The sequence below is a fragment of the Salmo trutta genome, chromosome 32, assembly GCF_901001165.1.
Source record: "Salmo trutta chromosome 32, fSalTru1.1, whole genome shotgun sequence".
NCBI lineage: Eukaryota > Metazoa > Chordata > Actinopteri > Salmoniformes > Salmonidae > Salmo > Salmo trutta.
Window position 1 is genome coordinate 15749904 of NC_042988.1, and position 24846 is coordinate 15774749.

At 46.5% G+C, this 24846-nt stretch overlaps 1 protein-coding gene across 3 annotated transcripts in view; it reads right to left on the reverse strand.

Moving 5' to 3' along the window:
* The window catches only part of LOC115171210 (inactive rhomboid protein 1), a 43993-nt gene that overhangs the window by 13939 nt on the left and 5208 nt on the right, over positions 1 to 24846 (reverse strand). For 2 of the 3 annotated variants that reach the window (XM_029727806.1, XM_029727807.1), the window contains exons 2-4: positions 3098 to 3242; positions 2549 to 2688; positions 799 to 906 (exon numbers count right to left, since the gene is read on the reverse strand). In XM_029727806.1, coding sequence (XP_029583666.1) covers positions 799 to 906; positions 2549 to 2688; positions 3098 to 3214 — 365 coding nt within the window. In that variant the 5' untranslated portion in view covers positions 3215 to 3242. The remainder of the gene's footprint in view (positions 1 to 798; positions 907 to 2548; positions 2689 to 3097; positions 3243 to 24846) is intronic. The other variant, XM_029727808.1, reaches the window with a different exon arrangement.

The following is a 24846-nucleotide window of genomic DNA, read 5'->3' on the forward strand; positions in this document are numbered from 1 at the left end:
TTCAATAAGGATCACAATACAATGTTCTCTGCCTCTGCCAGTCTAATCTAATCAGGTGCTGCAGAAGGCCACGCTAACCAAACCCTGCCGCTATACATAAACGAACCAGAATGGCTTAGTTTAAAGAGCAGCTCAGGTTATTTTAAGACTCAGTCAAACACAATTATGGTCTTTTAGTGACTGTAACATCAAATCAGTGGACATGTATTCTATGGTCCCTAACTCACACAGAGATTCATAAAGTCTGAGGCGACATTATTGCTGCTTAGTCTTTGGTCTGACCACAATGGAATGCGTTGGTTGTTGTGTATTCCAGGAAAATGGCAGGTTCCTGTGTTAGGCCCCTTTATTATGACCAATTCAGTGTGAGTCAGATGTGTCAATGAGGTGAGTCATATAACAACACCAGTCATAGCACAGAGAGAAAACAACAGCTCCCCTGAAGAGAGGCTTATAGCCATAGGCAATGAAAGTTCATTCAAGCTGTGTCTTTATACCTGATGCAGTATTCTATCTTATGGAGACACTGCACTCTCTTGATAATTCTCTCTGTTCTGAACTTCATAGTCTTTGCACTCCCTAGATCTGAGCCACCACCAACATAACCTAGTACACAAACATTGGTGGGGTAAACACTTAGCTAAACCTGTGTCAGTATGTTATCCATCACAAGATGTTCTGGCTTCACATGGTTGTATACTGTATGTTACTGTAATCAGACAGGAAGTGCTGTCCTCATTGGCCAGTGTACTGTAAGCCCAGTCTGACCTCTGACCCCTGACCTCTGGCCTGCAGTACCTGAGCAGGGTTCTGGAGAGAGAGTGATGCTTCCTGGGGCCGCGGCGAGATGCCCGCTGACCCTTAACGGGCACTGTGTTAATCCGATCAAAGTGCACCCTCCTGCTGCTGGAGACGGGCAGGGGGCGGGGGGAGAAGATAGGAAGGTGAGAGGAGGAGGGTGGGAGGAGGACAGGGCAGGGGGCGGGGGAGAAGATAGGAAGGTGAGAGGAGGAGGACAGGGCAGGGGGCAGGGGAGAGGGTAGGAAGGTGAGAGGGGGAGGGTGGGAGGAGGACAGGGTAGGGCAGGGGGAGAAGATAGGAAGGTGAGAGGAGGAGGGTGGGAGGAGGACAGGGCAGGGCAGGGGGCGGGGGAGAGGGTAGGAAGGTGAGAGGAGGAGGAGGACAGGTCAGGGGGGGAGAGGGTAGGAAGGTGAGAGGAGGAGGAGGACAGGGCAGGGCAGGGGGGGAGAGGGTAGGAAGGTGAGAGGAGGAGGAGGACAGGGCAGGGGGGGAGAGGGTAGGAAGGTGAGAGGAGGAGGAGGACAGGGCAGGGGGGGAGAGGGTAGGAAGGTGAGAGGAGGAGGAGGACAGGGCAGGGGGGGAGAGGGTAGGAAGGTGAGAGGAGGAGGAGGACAGGGCAGGGGGGAGAGGGTAGGAAGGTGAGAGGAGGAGGAGGACAGGGCAGGGGGGAGAGGGTAGGAAGGTGAGAGGAGGAGGAGGACAGGGCAGGGGGGGAGAGGGTAGGAAGGTGAGAGGAGGAGGAGGACAGGGCAGGGGGGAGAGGGTAGGAAGGTGAGAGGAGGAGGAGGACAGGGCAGGGCAGGGGGGGAGAGGGTAGGAAGGTGAGAGGAGGAGGAGGACAGGGCAGGGGGGAGAGGGTAGGAAGGTGAGAGGAGGAGGAGGACAGGGCAGGGCAGGGGGGGAGAGGGTAGGAAGGTGAGAGGAGGAGGAGGACAGGGCAGGGGGGAGAGGGTAGGAAGGTGAGAGGAGGAGGAGGACAGGGCAGGGGGGGAGAAAGAGAAGGAAAGAGAAGGAGAGAAGAAGAGGTGGTGAGCAAGAAACAGCATCTGGAAAAGCGATAAAGACAGAAATAGTGCAAAAGGAGTAAAGCTTTTCAAGCATTGTAATTGTGAAGGGAAATCAAGTTTGAACATGCATTAGAATCATACACACTGACCAGACAAAGAACCAGGCATGCAGAGGGTTTCCCAACTCATTCATTCAGACTGTTGAAGAATCAATGCACACAATCACAGCCACAGTTATTTCAAGTTTTAAACACTGTAATATGAGCCCATCTGCAGACCCAGACAGGCACTATGATAAAACACACCACAAACAAACACCTACAAATACCAGTCTGTCCTGTCAAATATCCACTGTCCTCAGTTCAACCAGACAAATTGCAAGCAAATACAGAAGTCTGGTAAAAATCAATATGCAATCAAACCGCCAAACTGAAGTGGGTGGGGGCAATCAGGCAGAGAAACGGACATCATGGTCTCATGCCTTGTTACTGGCATCACACAAGTAGCCTACAGTAACAAACTGGTCAAAAACATGCCATCCATGACTTACAGATCTGGATAAAACATGCTTATTTCACACCATCACGACAAGTTCATAATCAAATATTTTCAGTGGGCCCACTACTCAACACCAAAGATAACCAAATCCCATGGAGGTCGTACCATTCCGTGTCACAACCATGATCTAACAAATCAAGGTGTCCTTCAGTAGCTCCAGAGTGTTGATATGCTCCCCTTACCTCTTGATGGTTTGTGTGATGGAGGACTGGCGTAGCAGGGGCGGCCGGCGGGGGTCAAAGAGGTCGCGAGGCGGGGACCGGAGGTGGGAGGGCTCCACTGGCATGCTGATACTGCGGAGGAAACCCTGGCGCTTCACCGGCTGCAGCGGGGGGGGGGGGGGAGACAGAGAAAGAGACAGAGATGAAGTACACACAATGAGAGCCATATTGCATGCAGAGATTCAGTTACAACAGACCACAACACAACTCTGTGGGAGAGACAATGAGAAAGCAGGGAGAAGAATGAAGACAGAGACCCAGAGAAGAAGTGTGGGATACAAGGAAAGGCACGCAGAGAGAGAGAGAGGGAGAGAGGAGGGGGAGAAAGAGTGAGTGAGTGAGTGAGTGAGTGAGTGAGTGAGAGAGAGAGAGAGAGAGAGAGAGAGAGAGAGAGAGAGAGAGAAAGAGAGAAAGAGAGAAAGAGAGAGAAAAAGAAAGAGTGAACAATAGGGATAAAGAGAGAGATAGCGACAGGGAGAGAGAGAGAGAGAGAGAGTGTGTGTGCTGTACCTGAACGAAGGTGGGTGGCTCATCCAGGGACACCTGAGCAGTGGGAATGTCCAGTCTGAGCCATGGAGGCTTCTTCCTCTGCAGGCTGCTGGTGCTCTCACGGCGTAGTTCAGCCATGCTCCCAACCCCACCCCACGCCTCCCACCTACAGGGAGAGAGAGAGAGAGAGATGAACGGAAAGATGAGATTGATACATATCCATCCTACAAGTATAATCACATCCTCTTTGTCCCTCAGGAGTTTCATTTAAAAGTCTAATCAACAATTTGTAAATGAAAGCCTGAGAGCATCCCAGTAATAGCTTGTGTTGCAGTCATTACACAAGATGGTGCTGATGAGCCTTGAGTCACCCCATGTGACAGGGTCTGTACTGCTATCATAAAACCAGTTAGAAAAGCAGAGAGCGCCAAATGGAGAGATTACCAGACCACAGCTGTTTACGCTTACGCAGAAAGAAGCACACGGAACCATTTAACAAAGCAATAAATATTTGTGCAGCGGGAGTGGGGAAGTTTATGATCTAAGGACTAATCCCGAAATGCCAGAGATGAAATGTAATTTAATCCCACCTTGTTGTTATATATGAATCTATTCTAGGCCTATCCCCCGCCAGGCATTTGTGGGAGAGTCTAAATTGCTAGGTCTTTTCCCTGTGCATTCCCATGACGCAGCCTAGAGACCACAGGAGGTGCAATGAACCTCGCCGGCCTCCGTCAGAGAAACCTCCTCATCCCTAGAGCATTGTTATCAACAATCCTTCACTTCAGCTTGGGTTCTCTCTCCCTGTTATTTGGTCAAATAATACTGTGATCTTCAAACACAAGGGTGGCACTCTTAAAGTGCTCTACGACATTTTCCCCAGGGGAATCATAGGACAACTGAAACAATTATTCCCGCAGTGAGATACATGAATGCGTAAATAAAGACTATTTCCCCCGAGAAAAACACTCAAGCGTGCGCCATTGGTTAGTTCCTCACCAGAGAAGCTGTTATTAAACCCTTTGAATGTGAGGAAAAACACTCTCCTCACGTGTCACATGATATTTGTCTTTCACAGACTCTCATTTTGTTCAAATGCCCCACAAGACGAGGGATGAGGGCCCTAATCTGGTCTTGTGCTTTCACTTCAGCAGCATCAGAGGGCTATGAGCGGGCTGGCAGCAGTCATACAGGGTCACGCATTCCCTTCTATGGTTACAGAGCTTTAGGTCCTTGGAAAGTCCATGGCAATGTCAAGCACATCTGCTTTGCGTTGCATTTTAACACACTGCAGGCTCCTGTTTTAGCCCAAGTGATGATGGGAGTGTTCATGTGAAACATAAATCCTGCCAGCGAGGCTGACAATGGAGGGAGGCAGGAGTGAAACCCCAGGCCGGAGGCGCTGTCCACGGATAGAGAGGAGAGGAGAGAAGGTGAGGTCAACCACACTGTGCTAGTAACAGCAGCCTGGTCCCTGGTCCCAGTCAGCCAAGTCATCATTGACGGCTGGTGTTCACGAGCCATCGGTTCACAGGAGGACACACATGCAGTCAGTCCCATCCTGACCTGTCCTATCATGTGTGAAAAGGGTCTACTACACACAACTGGGTTCAAGTAGTATTTGCTTTCTGTAAAATACTTTAACTGAGTTTGATTGAGCTTGCCTGGTGCAATGGAACCAAGGGAATAGAACCAAAAGTGCAAACCAAGCCAATATTGCACTCTATGTATGCTCAATCAAATTCAGCAGTCATTTGAAAGAAAACACATACTATTTGAACCCAGGTCTGACACAGAGAGAGCATACTGAACAAGTCCATTAGCGTGTGGTAAATAGCTAGCTACTGTGAAGACAGAGCCAACAAGAGGTCGGTCACTTCACCCATGGACACCATGCTGAGACATTCTGCCCCACTGCACAGAGTTGAGAGAGGGATCTGTGGTGGAATGCTGTCCGACCTCACCAGCCTTTATGCCTGGTCAGGAGCTCTGGGTTGTGATGACTGGCCAGGATTAGCTGTTAGCTGAGCCAGACGGGAACTAAGCAGGCCAGCCTAGGGTGTGAGGGAGGGAGGTGTGAGGGAGGAAAGAGGGGGAGACCGCCCTCACTGACTCGCAACCAGGTTTTTCTGTGCAGAGGAAGATGAGCAGAGAAAATATCACAAGATTACACATTTCAAAGCACGGTCACTCAGCTCCATATGAGCTCAGACTTCTAGTGACTGTACAGGTCATGACTGTAGGTTTTCTGACCGGGGGTATAAGGCGTAGTGACAGCCTCCCCTGGTCTCCTACTGGGGTGAGTCATGGACCAGGTGAAGCTCTGTTAGACCAGCTGGCAACCAACGCCTGGAGGAGGGAAACTTCAGCCTGTCTGGCTTCAGCCTTTGCACTTGTATTAAACCCCCACTACAACATTGCTGCCAGAACCACACACACAAACCCTCTCTTCTATAGCCCAGACAGCCCTGAAGCTACAGCTCCCATAATTTGCTTTTAACTACAAACTCCAGGGATCTTAGTGCTTAGTGATCCAACACAGCAGAGGCATATGCCCTGGTTCTGCAGATTGTATCGAGGGATGAGAGCCTAATTGTCTTCCACACTCAGTCTCATTTGATTCCAGGCCCTGGAGCCGTGACTGTAGTGTGTTTGAACCGGGCCTCAGCCTCTGTCTACTGCTGAATCTACGCTCCACTATCTCCTGGGTTTGTAGCTAACACTGGAGGCTGGGGGCTTTGGCGCCTCCGATTCTCCCCACGGTTTTCCTACGGCCAACCCACTTAAATCCTCCTTCCTGCTGCCTGGCTTTCCTCTCATCCTTACTACCCCGTGTACACACTCTGAGTGTAACTCTGAGAGAGGCAAGGTGGTTGAAGCGTCTGGCACACTGAGACCTATGAAAATCTGAAACCGTAGACAGACCTACTTACAGACTGACAGACACAGAACTGCAGACAGACAGACCTACAGTCAGCTGTGTACTTCGGAAGCCGGTCTCCTTCTCTCTTGTCCTTCAGTCCAGTCCAAAGTCAACATGGCAGCTGACTTGGCAGAGTTCTGAGGCTTGTGTCTGGGGAGGAGGATGGGAGGATGGCAGCCGCCAGCCAGATACTAGGTCTGCAGACACCAGGACACCCAGCATGGACACAGGCTGTGGTTATGGCAGTGTTCGGGCTGCCTGCTACCACGTGGGAGTCTATAACATGGCAGTCATCTCCTCTCACCAGGATAATGAATGAGTACAGTACATTAAGCCTGCATGAAGGCCAAGGGCCTAGCTAGGATTCAGGGTCATCCATCCCAGTCTGAGAGGCACACTGACTGGACTTCATAGGGAGGAAGTCCTTGAGCAATGGAGATGTCCTTGAGGAGAAATTATGTTGATTGAATTCTACATTTTGGACCCCATCCAAGGACACAGGATTATAATTTCCCCTGACTCCTGACTCCTTATAGTTTCAATTCACATTCAAGTTCCAAAAGGGTTGAAAACGCCATCTTACTGTAACGCAAGTGCCTCAACCATTTATTTGATACTATCACATTAATGCTTATTACCGCTTAATATTATTAATTGAGTTGAAGAGACAATGAAGCCAATTCTATGTGCATGGAATACTATATGTCTTATCTAAAGGTTAAAGGTTAAAACAACGTTGCGTGGCAACAATTCCATGCCTGGAGATAGCAACAGTTTTCCCACCATGATAACAACTACTCTCTCTGTCTGTCGGTCTGCACTCAGCATTCTTAAGGTTAACCATAGCCGCGGGAAGTAGTTTGGGGGTGTGGCTGGACAAATCTTTTTCCCTGCTCTGGCGCTGCAGAGGGATATATTTTTTTATTGATACTTTTTTAAATTCAGATTTTTCAGGGGGTGCTGCAGCACCGTCAGCACCCCTACTTCCCACGACTATGAGGTTAACGTGATTTAATCTGTGGGCCCTTTAAAGAGATTTGCTTTAACTTCCAGATCCACATCTGAAGAAGGAAAACACCCACCCCCATCCTTGCAACATGCACACTGCAAGATTAGCTTCCTGCTGATGCTTCAACTCCAGGCTAATGCATGTGAGAAACGAACACTTCCTACTCAACCATGAAATGCATTTACAACAAACTCGATTGACTGTGTTTTTACGTTCTGGTGTTGCTGTTGCTCTACAAGGCTATTGCTCTCCATTAGCGGGTGGGCGGGGAAGACTGACAGGCAGACTAAACCCAGAGGACAGACCCGGGTCTCTCCAGGTGCAGGGTAGGACAGAGACGTCCATGAGGCTTTCAGGTTATCAAACTGACAGCCGGGCTCAACCACAGTGCTTTACCTCCCTGGGAGCCATGTAGATCTATTGTTGGTGTGTGTGCTCTCTCTCTCTCTCTCTTTCTCTTGATGTGGTTTGGTTTTTAGGCCATCTATTAATGTAATGACTTGGTAAATGGGTGCCAGTCATGCATAGAGAGGCAGTGAGTTGTGACAATGGAGGGCCCAGCTGTAACAGGTAAAGCTTGAAGACAAACAGTGGTGAGGAGGGCTGTGGGCTGCAAGGAGCTTTGTAGATGTGACTGCCTTCCTTCACTGCCTCTTTCAGCTGCCTGTCTGAAAGGGCTTTGGTTGTTGAGTGCAGGGGTTAATTCTCATTGTTCACTTTTCAACGGGACCTAGTTCTCTTGCTGCTATCTCACAACAATGTTTCCTTAATTGACACATCCTGTCTCACGTTAACCACATTCTAAATATAGCCCTTTTTTGATGCCTGCTAAGCAGAAACAAATGTTCCACTGAAAAATCTTCCTTTTATCTGTTTAAACTGGTAGCACTAACTTCCGGATAGGAAACACCCCTCGACATAAGATCTAATCGATATAAAATGATAACATGATCCATCCATTTCATTTTCCATGTGCACAGGAATGCATTTGTCAGCAGCCTCTCTCATCTAATGCCAGCCCAGATTTGGAAATAGAAGTGATACGTTATACAGTTGAAGTCGGAAGTTTACATACACCTTAGACAAATACATTTAAACTAGTAAAAAATTCCCTGTCTTAGGTCAGTTAATATTGCCTTTAAATTGTTTAACTTGGGTCAAACGTTTCGGGTAGTCTTCCAAAAGCTTCCCACAATAAATTGGGTAAATTTTGGCCCATTCCTGACAGAGCTGGTGCAACTGAGTCAGGTTTGTAGGCCTCCTTGCTCGCACATGCTTTTTCAGTTCTGCCCACAAATGTTCTATTGGACTGAGGTCAGGGCTTTGTGATGGCCACTCCAATACCTTGACTTTGTTGTCTTTAAGCCATTTTGCCATAACTTTGGAAGTATGCTTGGGGTCATTGTCCATTTGGAAGACCCTAACTTCCTGACTGATGTCTTGAGACCTTGCTTCAATATATCCAAATAATTTTTCTCCCTCATGATGCCATCTATTTTGTGAAGTGCACCAGTCCCTCCTGCAGCAAAGCACCCCCACAACATGATGCTGCCACCCCTGTGCTTCACAGTTGGGATGGTGTTCTTCGGCTTGCAAGCCTCCCCCTTTTTCCTCCAAACATAACGATGGTTATTATGGCCAAACAGTTCTATTTTTGTTTCATCAGACCAGAGGACATTTCTCCAAAAAGTACAATCTTTGTCCCCATGTGCAGTTGCAAACCGTAGTCTGGCTGTTTTATGGCGGTTTTGGAGCAGTGGCTTCTTCCTTGCTGAGGACCTTTCAGGTTATGTCGATATAGGACTCGTTTTACTGTGAATATAGATACTTTTGTACCTGTTTCCTCCAGCATCTTCACAATGTCTTTTGCTGTTGTTCTGGGATTGATTTGCACTTTTCGCACCAAAGTGCGTTCATCTCTAGGAGACAGAACGTGTCTCCTTCCTGAGCGGTATGACGGCTGCGTGGTCCCATGGTGTTTATACTTGCGTACTATTGTTTGTACAGATGAACGTGGTACCTTGGCTGATTTCTTTTGATTTTCCCATGATGTCAAGCCAAGAGGCACTGAGTTTGAAGATAGGCCTTGAAATACATCCACAGGTACACCCCCAATTGACTCAAATGATGTCAATTAGCCTATCAGAAGCTTCCAAAGCCATGACGTCATTTTCTGGAAATTTCAAGCTGTTAAAAGGCACAGTCAACTTAGTGTATGTAAACTTCTGAGCCACTGGAATTGTGATACAGTGAATTATAAGTGAAATAATCTGTCTGTAAACAATTGTTGGAAAAATTACTTGTGTCATGCACAAAGTAGATGGCCTAACTGACTTGCCAAAACTATAGTTTGTTAACAAGAAATTTGTGGAGTGGTTGAAGAACGAGTTTTAATGATTACAACCTAAGTGTATGTAAACTTCCGACTTCAACTGTACATTTCTTAAATGGGTCTTGTACAGTATGTTTCCTAAGCCCTCCATCCAGGGACATAACCTGAATTCATAATAAGCTGTCACTGGAACATTCCATAGCAACATTCCATATGATCTTCAGTTGAACAACCCCCCACCATCTCTCCCCCTCGAGATTGCTGGCTCAGCTGTTAGCAGGGCTGAATCATTCAAATTCCTGGGGAACATCATCTCCCACAACCTCAAGTGGGAGGACATGATCACAGTGGTCACCAAGAAGACACAACAGTGGATGTACTACCTGCGGCAGCTGAAAAAAAACTAAAAATCGCCCAGGCAATCCTGATCCGGTTTTACGCATCAATCGTTGAATCCATAATCACCTCCTCCATCACTGTCTGATATGGGTCTGCCCACTGCATGGGCAAACTGCAACGCATTGTCCGTTCTGCATAGCGGGTCATAGGCTGCCACCTGCCCTCCAGGACAAGGAAGCATGCAGGAAAGATCATCACCGACTCCTCCCACCCCGGTCCCCCCCACTCCAAAAATTCACCTCTGGCAGGCGGTTCAGGTCACTCTTGACCAAAACCTCCCGCCACAAAGTTTCTTCCCCCGGGCTATGGCCCTCACCAACCAGCCATCTGGCGCAAAGAGACTAAAGGACTATGGATACTAAAGGACACTCTATGCTGCACACCGCATCAAGCCATCTCTGAACTGTACATAAAATAGCTGCATTATACTGCATTGCACTCTGTCCATCTCTCTGCATTTAGATATATTCATACTGATACTGTAAATTTGTACATCCACTGTATATCAACCGCATACCCACTGTATATCAACCGTATACCCTCTGTATATCAACCGCATACCCACTGTATATCAACCGCATACCCACTGTATATCAACCGCATACCCACTGTATATCAACCGCATACCCACTGTATATCAACCGCATACCCACTGTATATCAACCGTATACCCACTGTATATCAACCGTATACCCACTGTATATCAACTGCATACCCACTGTATATCAACTGCATACCCACTGTATATCAACCGTATACCCGCTATATATTTATTTATCTGCTCATTCTCTTATAGCGCTATGCTCACTCTACCTAGTTGTATATAATGTATGTATAAACTCGGTTGCCTGTATTCTGTCTCTAAATGTTGTCTATCACTAGTATCACCATATCACCATGTAAAAATCTGAGTATGTGGAAATGTACCTGGTGAATAAAGGTGATTCTGAAAGTGAGCAGCATTGCTGGAGAAAGCACATCAAGTCTAACCAGTCTGGTCAGCCAGTATCTGGGCTGGGCGAGGGATTTCCTCCCTGCTGCTTCTGTGTGCTCTGCTGCTCACTCCCTGCTCCTTTTCCCTTACTTTTGGTCATTTCAGTAGGCCCTGTGTGTGGACAGTCACCGGAAAATTATCCGTCTCATTGTAAGTGACAGAGCTCCAGACAGTGCAGCTGGCTGAGGGCGGCTGGGCAGAGGGAGCTAGGCTGGGCAGAGGGAGGCAGGCTTGGCAGAGGGAGACAGGCATGGCAGAGGGAGACAGGCTTGGCAGAGGGAGACAGGCTTGGCAGAGGGAGACAGGCTTGGCAGAGGGAGACAGGCTTGGCAGAGGGAGACAGGCTTGGCAGAGGGAGGCAGGCTTGGCAGAGGGAGGCAGGCTTGGCAGAGGGAGGCAGGCAGGCTGGGTAGATGAGGCAGGCTGGGCTGAGGAAGCAGGCTGGGTAGATGAGGCAGGCTGGGTAGATGAGGCAGGCTGGGCAGAGGGAGACAGGCTTGGCAGAGGGAGCTAGGCTGGGCAGAGGGAGACAGGCTTGGCAGAGGGAGACAGGCTTGGCAGAGGGAGACAGGCTTGGCAGAGGGAGACATGCTTGGCAGAGGGAGCTAGGCTGGGCAGAGGGAGCTAGGCTGGGCAGAGGGAGACAGGCTTGGCAGAGGGAGACAGGCTTGGCAGAGGGAGACAGGCTTGGCAGAGGGAGACAGGCTTGGCAGAGGGAGGCAGGCTTGGCAGAGGGAGGCAGGCTGGGTAGATGAGGCAGGCTGGGTAGATGAGGCAGGCTGGGCTGAGGGAGGCAGGCTGGGTAGATGAGGCAGGCTGGGTAGATGAGGCAGGCTGGGCAGAGGGAGGCAGGCTGGGTAGATGAGGCAGGCTGGGTAGATGAGGCAGGCTGGGCAGAGGGAGGCAGGCTGGGTGTAGGGGGAAGAGGAAGAGTAACAGAAGAGGCATGCTGGCGTGCAGGCTGAGGCAGGCGCCATGATGGATGATCTCATTAATCTGGGTACTGAGAAGGCTGGGCACTTCCTTCCTGAGAAACTGAACTTCCTGACCCCAGGCTCTGGTTCCTCGCTCTCTCATTCTCTATTTATCTTTCTCTCGTCCTGCTGAACCTCAATCACTTTATTTTGGTTTTCTCTAAATGTCTTTGGGTATAATTGTATTCTTCCTTCTTTTCTCTTGATGAGTGATTACACTTGCTTACTCATGACCCAAGATACACTATAGAAAACTATAAGACAATGACTTGGCTTTTGTACCACATATCATGTTCCAGAACAGAATATGCACCATAAATACTGTAAACTTGGATAAAAACAGAGATTCTCTCTGGTAATGTTGACCTTCACCATGCTGGAGTCACTAACAACAATGCAGCCTATCCATCATGGCTGCAGTTAGCCTGCCACACTACATGTTGAAAGCAATGCAAAGCCTGATATTAAGGAAACAATGGGAGGAAAATATACCATTGAGCAGCTCACTCTCTTATCCAAACACTGACCTCACTCCTCATATGACTCTATAGGCCTAATATGCTGCAATCTGCATGCACCGTAGGCAACAACACTCCCACAAAGTCATTACTGCCAAGGAGCCCAACAAGACCTCATCCTTCAAGTGTGTTTGGATGGATAAGGAACGTGCTAAGCAATTAGAACACGCATCTGATCAAGCAATGGACCTAGATGGGAGATCTAGAGACCGTGAATCAATTGCACTTAATAACAACGACCTCAGTGTTGTGTAACACCTGATCCATCTCAGGCCCATCTGGGCATTTATTACAGCATGGTGCTGCTTTTGGTCTTTAAATAGCACACACACGCATGTGCACACACACGAAAGCGCACATACACGCACACACATACCACTGCCAAGCGAGACCAATTAAAAAGCTGACAGAACCTGCAGTGTCTTAGTTTGGGAGCCTATGGATGACTTCTGAAACAGACGCAGATTAAAGGACTAAGAATATTAACACAACGTTCATGTTGGAGGAGAGACAGCAAGACCAGGTGACCACGCTGATTGTGGAAGCAGAGTTTGGATGAAGACTAGACTTGCCTCTGTGATATAACCAAGGGTGTAAACGCAACTCTCTGTTTCTCTTTCCCTCTTTCCCTCCTTCACACCTTCTCCCTGATGACTAACAGAGCAGTGTGACTCTAAACCATGTGGTTTCCATGAACATGGCGCCGGGATGACAAGGGGATTTTCACCAGGGTTTTTTAAGGGGAAAAGGAAGGAGGGTTCAGCTCTGGTTCCTCTCCTCAGTCTGGGCATATGGCCTGGCGGTATGCTCCTCTTACATGGAAGGAAATACTCCACATAGCTGCAGACCAGACCAGGCCTGGGTAGCGGAGGCCAAGGAGCCGCCCTGTGTCCGGCCCGCTCTGCACCATTAAGATTCAGTGTGTGTCTAGCCTGAGGCAAACTGACACAGTGACATGTGACAGGCTGTCACCCCGAAACATCCCCGTCTGACATTAAAACACAAACACAACAGGAATACCCTCTGCAGCTGACCCAGGGATCCAGTGTCATGGCTGGGGAGGGGCCAGAGGGGAGGGGGAACTGGCATGACAGGCCTGTCTGGTGGAACCTCATTCCATTCCCCATGTTTGCTCACTCAGACACCCGGGTCGTCTCGCCCTACTGTCCGGGAAAACACGCGCACGCACGCTAATACACACACACACACACACACACGCGCGCACGCACGCACGTGCACACACGCACACACACACACACACACGCACACACGCACGCACGCTCATACACACACACACACACACACACACACACACACACACACACACCACAGGGGGATTTTACAGTGCAAAGTCAACACTTGGAAGTGAGTGGCTTTCAATCCAAAGTGAGTATGAACGTGCTAAAAAAAACATGGGAAAAACCTCTGCTACTGCTGTCCAAACAGTATTGACTGTATGCTAAGATCTAGTGCCAGAGGTACTATGTATGGATAAGTAGGTCTCTGATGCTGTTCTGTGTGCATACAGTCTATTTATAGAACTTAAATGGCCAACGTCCTGCTGGAGATAGACTATAGAGAAGCTTACATAATGACAGACATGCTAGATATCAAGGCAGTAGAAAGTACTGTAGGATGATATAATGGCAAATGCTACTACTGTAACTGGCAAAATGATGGCTGCATCCTCTTAACATCTCACTAGTGACTTCACAGTCACACTCTCATAACACCCTCCTGCAGATAGCCTCATATACAGCATATTTAACCGCCAAAACTCTAAAATGAAACAAAGTTGAGCAGGCAACATCCCAATGAATACATTGAGAAAACAGTGCATATATCTTCCTCTGGAAATCAATGTGAAAAAAGGGTGAGATGTGTTTTATATCAGGGAGAGGAATTAGCCCTGAATTGCCACGTCTACTGATTCAGTTCACTTGAAGTTGAGTAAGTTCTGCCCAGGCAAAACGGTTTCCCACTTTTCTTTAGGGGGTGAAATATTATTGCAAGGGTGGATAATTCAACGGATAAATTATTAAGCCATCCTATACTTGTGAATAATTCACTGTGTATTTCCCATTGGAGCTGGCATGGCACACACACACACACACACACACACAGACACACAGAGAAAAAGAGACAGAGAGCGAGAGAGAGAGAACTACTTGGCCCATAGCACTCTGTGACTACAGTAGTACACTTACTGTCTCTTTTCTCAAAACTCTTAGCGTGCCCCTCTTTTTTAAATGTATTTTTAAATGTATTTTATTTCACCTTTATTTAACCAGGTAGGCTAGTTGAGAACAAGTTCTCATTTGCAACTGCGACCTGGCCAAGATAAAGCAAAGCAGTTCGACACATATAACAACACAGAGTTTCACATGGAATAAACAAAACATACAGTCAATAATACAGTAGAACAAAAGAAAACAAAAAGTCTATATACAGTGAGTGCAAATGAGGTAAGTTAAGGCAATAAATAGGCCATGGTGGCGAGGTAATTACAATATAGCAATTAAACACTGGAATGGTAGATGTGCAGAAGATGAATGTGCAAGTAGAGATACTGGGTTCCAGTCGTTAACTGCAGCGAACTGAAAAGAGGAGCGACCCAGGGATGTGTGTGCTTTGGGGACCTTTAACAGAATGTGACTGGCAGAACGGGTGTTGTATGTGGAGGATGAGGGCTGCAGTAGATATCTCAGATAGGGGGGAGTGAGGCCTAAAAGGGTTTTATAAGAGGGTTTTATATGGCCAGCTGAGTATAAGACTGTAACATCTGCATATAAATGGATGAGAGAGCTTCCAACTGCCTGAGCTATGTTGTTGATGTAAATTGAGAAGCGCGTGGGGCCTAGGATTGAGCCTGGGGTACTCCCTTGGTGACAGGCAATGGCTGAGACAGCAGATTTTCTGACTTCATACACTGCACTCTTTGAGAGGGGCAGTTAGCAAACCAGGCCAAAGACCCCACAGAGACACCAATACTCCTTAGCCGGCCCACAAGAATGGAATGGTCTACCGTATCAAAAGCTTTGGCCAAGTCAATAAAAATAGCAAACTCTTTAATAGCTCTTTAGCATGCCCCTCTTAGAGCAACTCTTTAGCGTGCCCCTCTTAGCGCAACTCTTTAGCGTGCCCCTCTTAGCACAACTCTATAGCGTGCCCCTCTTAGCGCAATTCTTTAGCATGCCCCTCTTAGCGCAACTCTTTAGCGTGCCACTCTTAGCGCAACTCTATAGCGTGCCCCTCTTAGCGCAATTCTTTAGCGTGCCCCTCTTAGCGAAACTCTTTAGCGTGCCCCTCTTAGCACAACTCTTTAGCGTGCCCCTCTTAGCGCAACTCTATAGCGTGCCCCTCTTAGCGCAACTCTTTAGCGTGCCCCTCTTAGCACAACTCTTTAGCGTGCCCCTCTTAGCACAACTCTTTAGCGTGCCCCTCTTAGCGCAACTCTTTAGCGTGCCCCTCTTAGCGCAACTCTTTAGCGTGCCCCTCTTAGCGCAACTCTTTAGCGTACCCCTCTTAGCACAACTCTATAGCGTGCCCCTCTTAGCGCAACTCTTTAGCGTGCCCCTCTTAGCACAACTCTTTAGCGTGCCCCTCTTAGCACAACTCTTTTGCGTGCCCCTCTTAGCTCAACTCTCTACTGTGCCCCCCTTTTCTCAACTCTCTAATGTGCCCATTTACTGAAGCTCCACTCCGAACCCACAGCAGCACTTGAGATGGTTGGTGCATATCTTTACTCTGGTGGAAAAAACAGCCTCACTGTAAATCTGTATCTTGTATGGACACATGCCAGTGTTTGTACATCTCATTTAAAGAGAGAGGACTCTAAACTTGCCTCGTGGGCCAGATACCTTATACTATTCTAAGACAAGTAAATGTAATTTGATTTAACACAATCAAATACTGTGTCTTCTTGTGCATGGACAGTGATTACATCAGCTGATTCTTAGGGCACGCACGCACGCACACACACACACACACACACACACACACACACACACGCACACGCACGAGCACACACGCACACGCACACGCACACACACACACACACACACACACACTCTCCTCAACTCCGAGATGTGGTGGGAATAGAGAGGGTGTTTTAGCCTAGCTTGAAGTCCCTGAGACTGCTGCTATCATGCCATGGTACCAGACGGTACTTTTTCGCATGGAAACTCTTCTTATCCTCTCCAGCAGACAACCCAGTGTGCCCACGCAGAAAGGCCTGTCACCTGGGGAGAGAGTGGGAGTAGAGATCCACCTAGACCCAGGGCCCCTCTGACATCCACCCCCCAGACCACTGCAGCCTGGAGGACAGGATGTGACCATGACAACAGCTTCTCCATGTAGCCTGTATAATAGCCTTGATACAGGTATATCTATGAGTAGACATTATTTAACAGCCTGGAGATGGGTAGGAATGCTGTGGGGACAAAGAGCAGAGTAAAGAATGGAGATAATAAAATGAACATGAGCATGACACTCACAAGGATGTGACCTCATCTTACATGACCTCTTTTTAAGGAGAACTTGGAGATCTGGGTCAAAGGTTAAAAACACAGAGGTGGCGTGTGATTGGACTAATTCAACCATGACCATTTATCAATATGAACCTTTTAAGCTGGGTTGGTTTAACTGCGGTTGAGTGGTTTAACAAGATAACGTCTACAGTAGAACGATGCTGACACCATCTTCTGTCAAACTAAATGTTAGCCTACATAACGACAATAACATAACTTGTTACTCAAAATGCCAAAAGGGTTATCCAAGTAATAACATTACTCAATATTTCATGATAGATTAACATGACACTTTTACACTCCATAATAAATCACAGTAATTACATGTGTATAAATAAAATACTGTCTCTCCACTCTCTGCACTGACAGTTGACAGCCAAGAGATAAGATAATTGTTTCCATTACTTAATCACAAATTCAAAACACTGCTGTGAAACCGGCCTGACAGGGCAAGGGAAACCACTGGGTGAGCCACCGCATGCAAATCTGAAACAGCCCTCTTTCTCTCTCCATAATCAGTCAATCAATAACATTAGCATTTGACTTAGTGACTGGATTTTAGCGTGTTTGACCTCTTGACCTCTCACCGTTGGACATAGAAGTGACTGTATGGATTTACATCCTATTGAGAGACTGGGCAGCTTTAACAAAACAAAGGAAAACAAACTCAAAGCAGAATGTCTCTCCTCCACTACTATCCCCCGTAGAGAGGCTCCCAGATGCATCCCCAAACTAGCTAAACAAGCGCCTTATTGTCTGTAGAAAGCAGTCAGAAGCTGCCCTTCCTGTTAGCCAAGTGAGCTAAGAGGGGACTCAGCAGCAGCATAACCAAACAACATGTGATCCTCATCTAAATAGTTTCCAGCATGATATCAGCCTGAATCGCTCCCGCCAACAAAAGGCTGCATTGTGTGCTGGGCATCAGGCTGATGATGCGCATGGGGCTGAAGGAGGGTCATTGTTGTGGAGACTGATCCAAAATTCCTCCTCAACATGAGAGAAGGAAGGGGAAAACCAGGCTGACTGAAGGATTCATTCCTTTATCGATCAAAACTGGGGTGTCAGCAAGTTCTGTGTTTAGCTAATGACTTTCTGTGTGCATGGAGTTCGTTAACCCCATCATGGTTAGGAGGGCATAAATGTGGACAGACTCCAGCTGTATCGGACAGATAGCATATCTTGTTATGAAGTCCTTCAGACGGTGTATTCTGGAGGTGATATGGCCTGTCACCACCATATTACTCACTGTGGGCACTTATAGGTTTATTTCCACGCTCTGGCCAATCAACACGAGTAAAAATACTTCACAAAGAGACGCCATCAACTGTGTGACCTCACATCCTCCCTGAAAGACCACCAGCATGGAGAGGTCAGATGACTGCTTATTTAAGATGTGCTGGTAGGAAGTGGGGAGGAGAGGAGGAGCTGAAGAGACCTCCGAATGGGAAAGCAGGAAACACACTGCTCTCTGGGAGGCTTCTCCACAACGTCCACGGCGCACAGCCACAACAGACACACTAATCAATTTCATCCCATCACCGGCCATGAGGCATCCCTCCCCTCCAAATACCACAGTAGAGAACAATAGCCACCCCTCCCTCCTCCCTCTGTCCTGTCCCGTCAGCATACTCTGGCATCTCCATGCAGTGTGAAATCTAAGCTGTTGTCTCTATTGAGGAGAGCAGACGAAGCGTGGCCTGTTGCTTTGGGACAAAGGAATTAGCCAGACTACACACGGATTTAGCCAGGGGAGAGAATGGCCATTTGGTCTGTCCAAATCAGCCCTCTGATCTCCAATCAAAGCCAATGAGGTCAAACCTTCTGATAAACTGGCCAGGGAGGGACTGGCAGGAACACAATTTAAACAATGTAAACAATTTAAACAATTTCATGACATTCATAATCCATGGATTCATTCATTTATCCATTTACTATTAAAACTTTCATTCATATATTATATAAAAACGTTCACTACTTGGTCATTTGTTTTATTCCGAAGGGAATTCTACAGTGATTGTAATATGATTCAAAGCCTCTTTAAATCCCTTCATACAGATTTGCTTGACCTTTATGGTTAATTAACAATTCTCTATCTTTCATTCGTTTTGGGTTTGGAGTGAGTCAAATATGTATTGGGTTTGGAGTGAGTCAAATATATATTGGGCTTGGAGTGAGTCAAATATGTATTGGGCTTGGAGTGAGTCAAATATATATTGGGCTTGGAGTGAGTCAAATATGTATTGAGTTTGGAGTGAGTCAAATATGTATTGGGTTTGGAGTGAGTCAAATATATATTGGGCTTGGAGTGAGTCAAATATGTATTGGGTTTGGAGTGAGTCAAATATGTATTGGGTTTGGAGTGAGTCAAATATATATTGGGCTTGGAGTGAGTCAAATATGTATTGGGTTTGGAGTGAGTCAAATATATATTGGGTTTGGAGTGAGTCAAATATATATTGGGCTTGGAGTGAGTCAAATATGTATTGGGTTTGGAGTGAGTCAAATATATATTGGGTTTGGAGTGAGTCAAATATGTATTGGGTTTGGAGTGAGTCAAATATATATTGGGCTTGGAGTGAGTCAAATATGTATTGGGTTTGGAGTGAGTCAAATATATATTGGGCTTGGAGTGAGTCAAATATGTATTGGGTTTGGAGTGAGTCAAATATATATTGGGCTTGGAGTGAGTCAAATATGTATTGAAGAATACCGTACTCTTCACGGTATCACTTCCCTAAACCAAGAACATTATTGCATGGAAGGAAGTGACCTCAACTGGTTTAGTAGACGGGCGGTTTCTGGTGAAACGTGTACACAAATGAGAAATAACACACAGAATACACACAAGCAGATCGAAGGAATTGATTTCCTGACCAGCATCACAACAAACAGGGTCTGAGGCCTAATACCTGCTATGACCAGTCGTAATATTAAGACTGGGGGCTTCCTCTGGGATGTTACAGCAAGTGATAGGGGCAGAGCACTCACTGTTAGTGCTTGAGCAGAGGACAGGCAGGCAGGGCATGGTGGTCTTAAAGCCAAGTGACAGGGGATGGAATGTCCCAGAGCATGTGACACATGCCATCTTTCAGCTGTAACCCCCATCACAGCAGGGGCCATAGATGAACCACAGACTACTACAGCATTTTTACATTTACATTTCAGTCATTAAGCAGACACTCTTATCGAGAGCGACTTACAGTAGTGAATGCATACATTTCATACATTTTTTTCTCCGTACTGGTCCCCCGTGGTAATCGAACCCACAACCCTGGCGTTGCAAACACCATGCTCTACCAACTGAGCCACACGGGACTAAGAAGGCACACCTGCACCGCTCCTGCTGTGTTGTACCTGTCTCCATATGGCAACAAGGCAATTCAACAATGGGGGCAACAATCTAAGGTCTCAATGTAATCAACACATATACAGTCACTTACACATTAGCTGTTGAGGATGTGTACTATGGATCTTTAATCTTCTACACAGAGTGACTCCAACCAGACAAACCCATTTACCTTTGACATATACACTACCGGTCAAACGTTTTAGAACACCTACTCATTCTAGGGTTTTTCTTTATTTTTACTATTTTCTACATTGTAGAATAATAGTGAAGACATCAAAACCATGAAATAACACATATGGAATTATTTAGTAACCAAAAAAGTGTTAAACAGCCAATCAGTTGTGTTGTGACAAGGTAGGGGTTGTATACAGAAGATAGCCCTATTTGGTAAAAGACCAAGTCCGTATTATGGCAAGAACAGCTCAAATAAGCAAAGAGACCTGACAGTCCACCATTACTTTAAGACATGAAGGTACATAATTTGTGCAGCCGCAAAAACCATCAAGCGCTATGATGAAACTGGCTCTCATGAGGAACGCCACAGGAATGGATGACCCAGAGTTACCTCTGCTGCAGAGGATAAGTTCATTAGAGTTACTTGCCTCAGAAATTGCAGCCCAAATAAATGCTTCACAGAGTTCAAGTAACATACACATCTCAACATCAACTGTTCAGAGGAGACTGCGTGAGTCAGGCCTTCATGGTCGAATTGCTGCAAAGAAACCACTACTAAAGGACACCAATAATAAGAAGAGACTTGCTTGGGCCAAGAAACACGAGCAATGGACATTAGACCGGTGAAAATGTGTCCTTTGGTCTGGAGTCCAAATTGGAGATTTTTGGTTCCAACCGCCGTGTCTTGGTGAGATGAGTATGGGTGAAAATTTGATCTCGCATGTGTATTTCTCACCGTAAATCATGTAGGAGGAGGTGTTATGGTGTGGGGTTGCTTTGCTGGTGGCAATGTCTGTGATTTATTTAGAATTCAAGGCACACTTAACCAGCATGGCTACCACAGCATTCTGCAGCGATACGCCATCCAATCTGGTTTGGGCTTAGTGGGACTATAATTTTTTTTTCAACAGGACAATGACCTAACACACCTCTAGGCTCTGTAAGGGCTATTTGACCAAGGAGAGTGATGGAGTGCTGCATCAGATGACCTGGCCTCCACAATCCCCCGACCTCAACCAAATTGAGATGGTTTGGATGAGTCGGACCGTAGAGTGAAGGAAAAGCAGCCAACAAGACTGTTGGAAAAGCATTCCAGGTGAAGCTGGTTGAGAGAATGCCAAGAGTGTGCAAAGCTGTCATCAAGGCAAAGGGTGGCTATTTGGAGAATCTCAAATATAAAATATATTTTGATTTGTTTAACACTTTTTGGGCTACTACATGATTCCATTATTCTACAATGTAGAAAATAGTAAAAATAAATAACAACCCTTGAATGAGGTGTTCTAAAACTTGTGACCGGTAGTGTATATATATATATATCCCTCCGGTGTTATATCTGTCTGTCTGTCCCAGACACAACAGGGTGATTTTCATAACCCTCCAATGTTTAAATCCCTTTCATCTGTAATACATCGCAGATATCCAGGGAGATAAGAGGATAAAAGCGGAACAGGTGAGACTCATCAATATAGTCAAACCCAAAGGTAGAAAGAGGAAGTGATTTTCTTCCTGTGGTTGAGTTGTCAAGGTGTATCGCTGTTGCCATGCGGTGTACTAAGACAGGTGCTCCACTTCCACCTTGAACATGTGCTCTGATTCCCACAGCCAGCCAGCCACCCAGACTGCCTGTTTACAAGTTCCCACATTCCCACATTCATCAACGTGTACGCTCTGCACAGACTAGTTGCTGTGTGTGAAAAAAGCAGCACTCTCAACTATACTGCTGCTATACTGATGTGATCTCTTTCTCTGAACTTCCAACCCTTATAGAGTAAACCTCTAGGCCTGGAGTTCATGAGGGTTTCTTATTAAAGCCTCTACTAAAATAAGGAACATTATTGTGGTCCTGTGTAACTTTGTATAAATAGAGATAAATAGCACAAGTGAGTATTTTTGTGCTTGATACACTGTATCATAGTCTCCTGAGCACCATCAACAGACCGTGAAAATAAGATAAAAACGTTACAATGACAATGTCGATGCGGTTTAGACGCTATCTCTGTATTTCATATCACTCAATATTTAATATGTGCACCGTACTAGATGAAGAGGAGAAAAATAAAAGTTAATCATCTCTGTTTTAGTGTTAAAAAATGTAGCTACATTTGGCCATTCTCTCAGCTCTCCCATGCCCTGGAATCTCCCCCACTCCCACTCCCACAACCTTCGATTGATCTGTTTCAGACAAGTCCCTCACCTGTATCTTTACATGTTATTCCCTAATCTAACAAGGTGCCATAGGATTCTCTATCATCAAGTCATCTCTGAGGAAGTGAAGCTGGCCCTGGGGGATCATCAGAAGGGAGGCCAGCCAGGGTTCAGGTCTGAGGGGTCGGGGAGAAAGAGCAGGGGCGGACGGGCCTGCTGCAGCCAACTGTGTTGCACAGAGAGTCGTGGAAACTCCCAAACACAGGAAGGCTGGGGCTAGGGCTGGGGCAGACCCCATGGGAGATACAGTAGGCTGGGGGAGGCCTCCTCAGTCCTCACCCTGTAGATTGGGCTGAGGAAACTGTAGATTGGGCTGACTCCTCCACAAAGATGAGCTCAATGTTTTGACAGGGGAAAGAAGGGGGGACAAGGGATGACACATAACCCAGCTTCCCGGGCGTGCTCGTCATTGTGAGATAATCCAAATAAACCCACAACAGTCAGGTAACAGGTTATGGTGTGACTGCGTGATTAGGAGAGATACTGTAGAGTGGTGGTGATGAGTGTGCATTAGTCAACCCCTACAGCAGCAGAACCAACTTGACTCTATGTATCTGGGCTACGTCCCCAGACTGAAGAACCTGACAGACTCTATTCATTGATTTATTTTTCTGTTGAATCGTTGTTCTACGTGCAAATGTCCTTCACTACTGTGCTCCCAACCAGAAGAATCCAGAAGACGGCTTCATTATTGCAGTGCGTGATGTGATCAACTGGGTGGCAACACTGGCATCACTGGTAGGCTTTACATCCTCTTCCTGGCACAAGGCAATGCCAAGCACAACCACTGACAACTGGCCAATGGATGGAAGAGTTGGCATGGATCTGAAGTGTAGGACAGGCAGCAGACAAGAACAGGAGAGCAAACTAACGGAAAGGACAAGCAGAATTACAGGATGACGTCATCAGCAATTTCAGTCATTGTGACACAAAGATCTTAAAACACAACCAAACAGTTCAACTACAGAACCTTTCCAAGTTGTCTCCCTGTCAGTTATCATTAGTCATTCCTGGATCCACCTCCTCCCATAGGGCCAGGCAAGGCCAAGTCACAGAGCTGTTCCAAAAGCACACCCTCATTTCTTGGAAACTCCATTACAGAGTGAGTTGGGCCCAAGGTATGTGATGGAGGTGGTGGTGGGGACTGTTGGTTGAGACTGTCCAGATATTACTGTGTATGACTCTGTGTGCTCTTCCATTCAGGGGAACAGTCTACATGAGTTTACCACTGTGATGCACTATGAGGATCCTCAGTCCCTAGGGCAGGGTTTCCCAACTGGCGGCCCATGGACCGAATTTGGGCCTTGGGTGATTTTATTTGACCCCCCCAAGTTTACTAAGCAAAAAAGTAGTTTTTGCTGTTGGACATAAAACACTGTAAAAACACCAGCAAATCAGCTCCAAGTGATCTTCATTATATAAATCTGTTCCAAATTATTCCCACGCACAATAGAGTAATACAGTCCCCTCTGAAATGATTGGGACAGTGAAGCATTTTTTCTTCTTTTGAATCTGTACTCCAGCACTTTGGATTTGAAATGATACAATGACTATAAGGTTAAAGTGCAGACTGTCAGCTTTAATTTGAGGGTATTTTTATCCATATCAGTGAACAGTTATAATAGTACTTTTTGTACACAGTCCCTCCATTTTAGGGGACCAAAAGTATTGGGACAAATTCACTTATATGTGTATTAAGGTAGTCAAAAGTGTAGTATTTGGTCCCATATTCCTAGCACGCAATGACAACATCAAGCTTGTGACTTTACAAACTTGTTGGATGCATTTGCAGTTAGTTTTGTTTGTGTTTCAGATTATTTTGCATCCAATAGAAATGAATGGTAAATAATGTATTGTGTCATTTTGTAGTCACTTTTATTGTAAATAAGAATAGAATATGTTTCTAAACACTTCTACATTAATGTTGTAGCTACCATGATTACGGATAGTCCTGAATGTATTGTGAATAATGATGAGTGAGAAAGTTACAGATGCACAAATATCATACCCCTGCAAAAATGCTAACCTCCCCTGTTATTGTAATGGTGAGAGGTTAGCATGTCTTAGGGGTATGATATTTCTGCGTCTGGAACTTTCTCACTCAACTTATTCACGATAGTGAAACTCATTGTCATTGTATCATTTTGTTGGGGCTTCTTGCGGTCAATTTGCAGGATACAAATTATTTGTAATTATGTTCCGGCCACCTGACCATGCGCTCAAGAAAAAAATTGTCCCGTGACTGAACCTAGTTGATGATCCCTGCACTAGGGGCTGAAGGCTTGCTGGGCCAAAGATAGCGTCGGAGAAGGCAGGCCGCTCTATTTAAAAATGTGCTCTCAACTGTAACAGTCCTGGGAT